Below are 10542 nucleotides of genomic sequence, written 5' to 3'. Positions count from 1 at the left end.
ATTATTAAAAGATTACATTACGTTAATCACACACGTACTCACATCTATATTCTCTGTACTCACGAGATATGATATTGCGAAAGAGGCTACCTGGACATATAAATAATTAGACATAAATGGCAAAATTTTAACTACCTGGAGTCATTATTTATTTATTTGTATAATACAAAGCATTCCTCATACGTTTGTGAAGCAAACTATGAGAGTACACCATCTCTATGCATGGCGACATTTGTAGCTTCATAGATGAATATGGGAACACGAGTATAGGAACTGCGTGTTCGTATTTTGCAATGGATAAAGAAAAGAAAAGGCTGAAGTAAAAAATTTCTTCAAGTTTGACCAGTACTTGAACGCTTGACCACATGCATAGCACAGTGAAAGTTACAAACAATGTTTTTTCTTTTTATTATATTTTCAATTCTTATTTTAATTTTCACCTAAATATTAAAATTGTCTCATTTTATTTTATTCGCTCTCTTTCTAACAACGACACTACGCAATTTTGCCGAAGACAAATATTATGTAAGCTGCTTTTTGTGAACTGATTGAAAATAATATTACGTTGCACTTTGCACAGACGATATGCGATACGACGAAAGTATGTGTATAGATATTTAGTGAATAAATGAATATAAATATTAGCGAGAGTTGTATTAATCCTTTCTATTATAGGCACAAGGCCTGGAATTTCTGGGGAGCGGGTAGTCGATTATATCGATCTCAGCACTTAGCGGGTACTTAATTTATAGACAACGAAAAGCAAAGTCGACCGCGGCGGAATTTGAACTCAGAACGTAGCGGAGGACGAAATACCTATTTCTTTACTACTCACAAGGGGCTAAACACAGAGGGGACAAACAAGGACAGACAAACGGATTAAGTCGATTATATCGACCCCAGTGCGTAACTGGTACTTATTTTATCGACCCCGAAAGGATGAAAGGTAAACTCTTCCTCGACGGAATTTGAACTCAGAACTTAGCGGCAGACGAAATACCAGAAAGCATTTCGGCCGGCGTGCTAACGATTCTGCCATCTCGTCGTCTTGAGAATTCGTGTTAACAAAAGGTATATTTATCTCTCACTGAAAGGACGCAGTTTGAACATGGATTTCTACGTTACTTACTATGGATTTGTATTGAATGAAAGCACTCGTTTATAAATATACATGCACACACACGAAAACACACACACACGCGCGCATACCCACACACACGCACACATACGCGCGCGTGCATTGTGAGTGTGTGTGTGTGTCCTGCTCTGAGTAATTTATTTCACTGAAAAGTATTCACCGTACACTTCTTTCGTCTACGCAAGAAGTATAAAGTAAGACCATATGTGGAGCATTGCATCTAATATGTCGCTGATGTTTTGTGTGACAGATTAAATTCGGTGATGACTACCGGCTGACAAAAGCGATATGTTGTTGCCCCAAGCTTATTTTGAGAATATACCCTTACCACTAAGCCACGTGCCTCCACCGTTCATATTAGTAGTAGTAGTAGTAGTAGTAGTAGTATTTAATACTGACAGCCATTTGAGTTGATAGGAAGCTCGGCAAAAGTTGGTTTCAAGATTTAGCATCATCTTGTCGTCTAGTCGTAGGGTTAATATAAATTTGGGGCCAAGACTGAGAAGTTTAGGTTCTTCGTGGGATAGAGATCCTGTCAAATCTGTAACGAGTACTGTATTATTGTCTGAAGTGTGGAGGCGCAATGGCCCAGTGGTTAGGGCAGCGGACTCGCGGTCATAGGATCGCGGTTTCGATTCCCAAACCGGGCGTTGTGAGTGTTTATTGAGCGAAAACACCTAAAGCGCCACGAGGCTCCGGCAGGGGATGGTGGTGATCCCTGCTGTACTCTTTCACCACAACTTTCTCTCACTCTTACTTCCTGTTTCTGTTGTACCTGTATTTCAAAGGGCCGGCCTTGTCACTCTCTGTGTCACGCTGAATATCCCCGAGAACTGCGTTAAGGGTACACGTGTCTGTGGAGTGCTCAGCCACTTATACGTAAATTTCACGAGCAGGCTGTTCCGTTGATTCGGATCAACGGGAACCCTCATCGTCGTAGCCGACGGAGTGCTTCCAATTGTCTGAAGTGTCGGTAACCTCAGTGACGATGGTTCCTTGATTATTTCTGCTGTTGTGGTGTAATGAACCTTTGTTCTTTTAGTGATTTTGGTAAAGTCATAGGAACTTTTGTTCAAGGCGTTTTTTACTTCTCAAGATTGCGGCGGTTGAGATAACGTTGATTTATAGCCGCGGTTGATTTATAGGCTCTGTGTCTAAGATACGTTTGGAATTGTGTCAGTGATCTTTTTAAGAAGTTGCTGGAGTTGCTAGTGTAGATGTTGTATGATTTTCTTGATGCAGAATTTGCGTAAATAGGTTAGTGGCTGTCGGAGGTCTGGTGAGTAGAAGCATGTTGGTAAGTGTATGTTCTTCATAGTGTTTGGTGTTATAGTTTTTGAGGCAACGCTTAAGAAAGTTGGTTTGGCAACCGACAGTGGAACATTTCTCAGATAGTTTAAATAGTTCCTTAGTTGTTGCAAACTGTGTCTGGCTCAGGCGGGATGATAATAAAATTTGATAGTTTGCTGGAAGCGTCGTATGTGGAATATAATGTTGAAAGATGTAAAGGCGTAGGAGTGGCTGTGTGGTAAGTAGCTTGCTTACCAACCACATGGTTCCGGCTTCATTCCCACTGCGTGGTACGTTGGACAAGTGTCTTCTACTATACCTTCGGGCCGACCAAAGCCTTCTAAGTAGATTTGGTAGACGGAGACTGAAAGAAGCCTGTCGTATATGTGTATGTGTGTGTATATGTTTGTGTCTGTGTTTGTCAACCCAACATCGCTTGACAACCGATGCTGATGTGTTTACGTCCCCACAACGTAGCGGTTCGGCAAAAGAGACCAACAGAATAAGTACTAGGTTTACAAAGAATAAGTCTTCTTGTCGATTTGCTCGACTAAAGGCGGCGCTCCAGCATGGCCGCACTCAAATGACTAAAACAAGTAAAAGAGTAAAAGAGCAAAGGAGAAACAATGCAAATAGATTTTAAGATGAGGTAACGTAAACTAAAAGTAAGTTACCCGGTAATCTTTGGTCTTATGTGTGCGTGTATATATAACCGGTGTTGTTCAAACGATGAATAGCTTTGCGTAAACCATGGTCCGTTTTGTTCTCTTACTTTATTATCATCTTATAATCATCTCATAATAATGACTTTTATGACTCGTATAACTACCTCAGTCAATCTAAATGTATATATTTGTCGTTACCTGTCATAAATAGCCTTTTTTTATTTGCAATGTGCATTTTCATTGATTTTTCATATTTTACCCTTACATTTCCACGTGTATTTTATATTTTATATTTTCTTTTCTATCTCTCTCTCCCTCTCTCTCTATATATATCTAAACATAAAACATATGTATGTATGCATGTATGTATGTACTCATACGCAGACAAACGCACACACACACACACACACACTCATACGTACATATCACACACACACACATACGTACATATCACACACACACACAAGCATTCACATGAATGAAGCATGTTCAGTCAAGTGGGGAATCACAGCAATAACTACGACTGAATTTCGTATTAAGTATGTAAGCTTATTTATACATACATACATACATACGTTACATACATTTATACATACATACATACAGACTGAGAGACAGACACACACACATACACAGATATGAGTTTGTGATGTATTTAGTGGAGAGAGAGAGAGAGAGAGAGAGAGAGAGAGTGAGAGAGAGAGAGAGAGAGAGAGAAGGTGAGGATGAGCAACACACACACACATATATGTGTGTGTGTGTGTGTGTATTTGTATGTATATATATACTCGAATTTTAAGATGACGTTATTCTTTGTAGTTAAGCCCGAGCAACAGTGAATATGCCGAAATATCTTCTATTATATTTCCGTAAGTTTACTTTCATTATAATTTTTGCAATTTTTTCTGTATCTCCTTTCACCCAACCGCCATATAATCAAATCCAAATCACAAGTGACCATCCCGTCTTTCTTTCAGACACTGTGAAACTAATCTACATCAATCAAATTCTTTATTTTTCTATTCGTTTGTTTGTTTCAGTCATTTGACTGCGGCAAAGCTGAAGCTCTGCTTTTTAGTCGAACGGATCGACCCGAGGACTTACTCTTTGTAAGCTTGGTATTTATTCTATCGGTCTCTTTCGCCGAACCGCTATGTTACAGGGATATAAATACACCAACATCTGTTGTCAAGCGATGGTGGGGTGAGGAGACGAACACAGACACAATGTGAACTTTCTTTCTAAATCCCTAATTTATTTGGAAAGTATTTTGAGCTGAACCCGTGTCAAGTATTTAAAAGACAAAAAAAAAAATAAACCCATTGAGGAAGATGGCGTGGCGAAAAATAATTTTTGCAGATTATTTCGAAAAAGAAAGTAAAGTGAAATATAGACAAGCAGCAACCGTTGAATCTTTTATAGGCTCTTCCCAACTATAACAATATTTATTTGTTTTTACTTATTTTTAGTAATTTAAGGAACTGGCGATAGTGATGACACTTGAGGTTTGGCGCAGTTAAGAATGATGCTTGAAAGTGTTAGGCTTTCAAGTGGTTGGTTGTAGAGCTTGTTTGTTCAGAAGAGCTTTGACATTTGTCGTAACTAAAGAAAACTGACACCGCATGTCTGGCATGCGGGGATGTATACAGCCAATATTTTACCCGTGGATATTGATGTTATCAAATAACCAAATAGAAAATAAGGGAAACGCTCATGCATGAGTTTGTGTCAATTGTGTGTGAATAATGATATTGTTATTTATTAGGTGCTTGTTGTTTAGTCGCAGCTTATACCTGAGTCGGTAGATAAAAGATCAAAACACCATTTACATGTTCATTTTTGGGTGCAGTATGTACATTTAGGAAATTTGGTTGGTTGTTTTGACTGATAAAGCGATCACGTAAAAACTACTTTGTTATTGCGGAGACACACACACGTCCTCTCTCTCTCTCTCTCTCTCTCTCTCTCTCTCTCTCTCACACACACACACACACACACACATGTATATGTATATATATATATATATATATATATATATATATTATATATATATATATATATATATATATACATACACACGCGCGCACGCACACAGACAAATTGTTTATAAATTCATTAGTGGATATGAGTCGAAACAAATTGTTGGCTTTTTATTTATTTTAATTATTTATTATATTATCTTGTATCTAGTACATATAAATCCCAGTATGTGTGTATAATGACTAATGTATACATTTCCACAATTCTCAATCGATTTTCATCAAACTTTACACACACGTTACTTATGTTCTAAGGATGGTCATGCATTATAACATTTTGCCCAGAACCCCCGCGTAAACAGACGTAAATGGACATAGTTTTTGCATGTAGGGTCTTCCATACATTTATATCTTTGTCTTTTTATTTCCCCTATCCACCAGCGATGGGTTTTAAAGGGACTAGGAACACTGAACGCTTACATTTCCACAATACTCTACATTGTATACTTTATAGACAATTGTCTTTTCTTCAATTTAATTTTTTATTATCCATCTGGACTATTCCATTTCTGCACAATACTTTTAATTTTAATTTATTCCGATTCATGTGTAACCACTTATTCAAGTTCAAGTCATTGAGGCAATTTTATATCAATTGCTATTTTTACTTTTGTTATGTTACGATTATATTATACTTTATAAAATAGAGAAATGTTTTTGTTTCACTTTTAACACGTAATACTGAAATAGTGAAGAAGATATGATATTGCTATGGGCTCGCTCTAGGCAAGAAGCTGAACATTTTTTTGCCCCTGAAACTACATGGACCCTAAGTAAGGCATGTGTAAAATTTAAATGAAATTAGTTGTGTAGTTCTCAAGTTTTAGGGAATCGTAGTGGAGAAGATATGATATTGCAAGTGGGCTCTAGGCAAAAAGTTACCCTAAATAAGGCATGTGTAAAATTTGAATAAAATTGGTTGTGTAGTTCTCAAGATTTAGGGAAACACACAGACAGACAGCCACACATTCTCAGTTTTATATATATAAAGATTACGTATGTCCCAAGGATGGTCATACACTAAATATTTTGCCCAGAGCTCCCGGGTAAATAGAACTAAATGGACATTGTTTTTTTTTTGTATGTAGGGTCTTCCATACCTTTTAAATCTTTTAATAAATGTGAAAGGATTTTGTCTATTTATTTCCACTGTCCACCTGCCGCGGTAACTGAATTGACTAGGAACACTCTACGCGATGAATATCCAATACAAAACAATCTAAATTTCCATATTTAAACTGCATGAAACTTTAAAAAGCTTACCTTTAGCTATTCTGAGTTAGTTGAAATGTGATGTTCCCTTCCCTTTCTTCTATTTGTTGATAGGTTGTTTACCTACCAATGCGTTGTTTCACTTTAAGGATGCTTATTTACCGATCCGTTATGATGCTTCGACAGTTGTCCATTGTTTCGAAATATCTTTTAGCATTGACGTTCTAGCCTTCTTTAAACAATCCCATATGATTCATCTTAAAGAATCAACCTTTAAATAATAGTTTTGCTTCCACTAGCAAAAGCTATACGTATCTTTCAGAAAGCTCCATACCAATTTAACTTTAAGCTGTATTCTCTGTTAGTTTATGTGTAGGCTATGTGGGAAGACAGAAGAAAGGGGTATTTGATAGCTTATCTCTCCGAAAAATAGCTCCCTTTACTGTTGAAAAAATAAACTCGCAGAAGGGATGCTTCAACATCTTACTTCAATTTCATTACACCATCCATGAGGCTGTTTCTGATAACGATAATTACTGATATACTTGGTTACGTTGTAAATGCTTAAGTGGCAATCGGGAAATGCTTGGGTTTCAAGTCAGAGAACCAGACACTTAACACGCACATTACAGATACAATTTATAGGGAGAAAAGCAACAATATGCAAGATATTCTGAAGTTCAAAATGTTACATTTATCATTGTTGTTAATAAATTAAAGTGATCGATCTTTGTTCTTTGCAAGTAACAAGTTCGTTTTACTAGGAATGATTCTAATACATAAAACAAATTACACAGACACAAAAACATGTGTACATACATTTATACATACAAGGGAGTGCTGAAAAACCCTGGCTTTAATGGTATTGCGAAAGGTGTGGCTGGAGGTCAAAACTTCCCAGATATTTTATAGGGCTTAGAAAAAGTGAAGGACTGCTGCGTTAAGGGTAGTAATCTGAGAGGGGAATTTGTTGAATAAATTCAATACTATTATAATTAACTGGTCCTCCTATATTTTCTTTTACTCAAAGCCAGGAACTGTTCAGCACCGTCCCGTATATACAAATATAAATGATGCAATAGAATAAGTCTATAGAATATAGATATACTCTATATTCATAGAGTATATCTTGGTAACAGCTAACAGGCATTTGTCAACTGTTGCATGTGATTATGTAGTTTCGTGGAGGCATAGAAAACTTCTCACAGCCTGCCCAACCCACTGCGGCATTTGATCATCCATAATTTGATAGTTTGAAGGACTGAGAGCTGCAAGAGACCCCTGGGGGAAGCAACGTAAATTAATGCGTATTACTCAAGGATACGACTCACCCACCGATTCTGAATAACGTAAACAGCATGACATGCGTCTTCACCAATCCATCCATCCAAACACAGACACACACTCATACATACATACATATATACATACATACATACATACATACATACATACATACATACATACATACATACATACATACACACATAATTACATACATACATACATACATATATACATACATACTTTTTTACATACATACGTACCCAAACACTAAACGCTAATAGCAATTGCAATAGTTATTGCGTGCTGGTAAGGCGGCGAGCTGGCAGAAACGTTAGCACGCCGGGCGAAATGCTTACCGGTATTTCGTCTGCATTTACGTTTTGAGTTCAAATTCCGCCGAGGTTGACTTTGCTTTTCATCCTTTCGGGGTCGATTAAATAAGTACTAGTAACGCACTGGGGTCGATATAATCGACTTAATCCGTTTGTCTGTCCTTGTTTGTTCCCTCTGTGTGTAGCCCCTTGGGAGTAGTAAAGAAATAGGTAAGGCGGCGAACTGGAAAAATCGTTAGAATTACGGGCAAAATGATTTGCAGCATTCTTCCATTTTTATGATCTGAGTTCAAATTCAACAGTAGTCGATTTTGGCTTTTATCCTTTCGAACCGATAAAGAAAGTAACTGTCGAGCACTGGAGCTAATTTAATAGATTTACCATTGGCTCTGAAATTGTTGGCCTTATACTAAAAAGTCAAACTCGTTAACAAACAAGACAAAATGCTTAGCAGCATTTCATCTACTCTTAGTGTCAGAGCTCAAATTCTGCTTAGGTCGACTTTGCCTTTCATCATTCCAGTGTGGATAAAATAATTACCAGTCAAGCACTGGGGTCCATGTGCTTGGTTAGCCCTTTCTCACAATTTTTTGGCCTCGTTCCAATAGTAGAAAGGAATTTTAATTCCACTTATGTCAGCGAGTTTCCAGAATTATTAGCACGACGGGCGAAATGCTTTGCGGCGTTTCGCCCGTCTTTATATTGTGAGTTAAAATTCCACTGGGTTCAGCTTTCCCTACTATTCTTTCAGGGTCGCTAGAATAAGTGATAGTTAAGCAATACAGTCGGTCTAATTTTTTTTACCCGACTTCTGAAATTGCTGGTGTTGTACTAAATTATGAAACCAATAGTATTTCTACTCACGTGCATAACTTTATGTGAAAATAAGACGCAGCCCAGAGTTACCAAGATAAGGAATTATTTTTGAATTTATCTTTGCTTATTTTAGTTTTGATGTGAATTGACAAACAATTTCAAAATCTACGCGTAGGTTCTTTAATTTGAAGACTCCACTAGAATGGACGAACGCGCTAATGTATGATATATGATGCATAAAAACATGTAACATACTAATAAATATCTGTAAATATAAAACCATCCGGATTTCTGAGAACCTCATTTCTTCTAATATATATATATATATATATATATATATATATATATATATATACACTCTTTTACTCTTTTACTTGTTTCAGTCATTTAACTGTGGCGATGTCGCCTTTAATCGAGCAAATCGACCCCAGGACTTATTCTTTGTAAGCCTAGTACTTATTCTATCGGAGTGTTTTGCCAAGCCGCTAAGTTACGGGGACGTAAACACACCAGCATCGGTTGTCAAGCGATGTTGGGAGGACAAACACAGACACACAAACATATACACACACGTACATATATACATATACATATATACAACCGGTTTCCTTCAGTTTCTGTCTACCAAATCCACTCACAAGGCTTTGGTCGGCCCGAGGCTATAGTAGAAGGCACCTGCCCAGGGAGCCACGCAGTGGGACTGAACCCAGATCCATGTGGTTGGTAAGCAAGCTACTTACCACACAGCCACTCCTGCGTCTCTATATATATGTCTGTAATATAATACGTGACAATTATTCGGTTGCCATAATAAGACTCTCAGTTTCGGATGTCAGAGTGGAAAACGGCTCCGGCATCTCATCAGTTCTCAAGGCAATCAAAAGATGCTATGAAAATGACCGTTAAACAAAGGGAAATTACTATGTAATTGAACGTTATTAAGACAAAAGAGCTATTAGAATGACCGTCAAATAAGGGGAAAAAACCGAAGGGGATGAAGTAAAAGTAAAAATGCTCATAGAAATCGCATATGCGCACATGTGCATACATACACATGCGCGCACGTGAACCCACTTACATGTGCCTATATGCATATGAACGCTTATACCCGCATGATACACATACATGCACACCCACACATACGTCTATATATGCACATACATGTACACATATGTACACATATATAGCATATGCGGATTTAGACGTATGGGTATGTGCACGTGTGTGTAGATATGTATTTGGGTACATGTACGGTTGCAGAAATATGTGCATATATAGGCGTATGTGTGGGTGTGCATGTATGTGTTTCATGCGAGTGTGAGCGAGCATACACATAATTACGTGGGTATGCATACGCGTATGTGTATGTATGTACATGCGTGCATACGCGATTTCTATGAGCATTTTGCTTTTTTTTACATTCTCCCCTTCGGTTTTTCCCTTATTTGACGGTCATTCTAATAGCTATTTTGTCTTAATAACAGTCAATTACATAGTAATTTCTCTTTGTTTAACGGTCATTTTCTTAGCATTTTTTAATTGCCTTGATAACTGACGAGATGCCGGAGCAGATTTCCGTCCCGATATCCGAAACTCGGAGTCTTATTATGGCAACCGAATAATTGTCGCATATTATATTACAGATAAATTCGATAGATAGATAGATAGATAGATAGATAGATAGATAGATAGATAGATAGATAGATAGATAGATAGATAGATAGATAGATAGATATGCTTACCGGTAGTAAAGCACGGCCACT

The 10542-nt window shown here is 37.4% G+C and overlaps 1 protein-coding gene across 1 annotated transcript in view; it reads left to right on the top strand.

Moving 5' to 3' along the window:
* The first annotated feature begins 3934 nt into the window (after nt 1-3934).
* The window catches only part of LOC118766646, a 24357-nt gene continuing 17749 nt past the window's right edge, over nt 3935-10542 (top strand). The window contains exon 1 of the mRNA XM_036510203.1: nt 3935-3962. Coding sequence (XP_036366096.1) covers nt 3935-3962 — 28 coding nt within the window. The remainder of the gene's footprint in view (nt 3963-10542) is intronic.

The sequence above is a fragment of the Octopus sinensis genome, linkage group LG17, assembly GCF_006345805.1.
Source record: "Octopus sinensis linkage group LG17, ASM634580v1, whole genome shotgun sequence".
Taxonomy (NCBI): Eukaryota; Metazoa; Mollusca; class Cephalopoda; order Octopoda; family Octopodidae; genus Octopus; species Octopus sinensis.
Note: the sequence above shows the minus strand (reverse complement) of the source record. Positions and strands in the feature narration are given on the sequence as shown.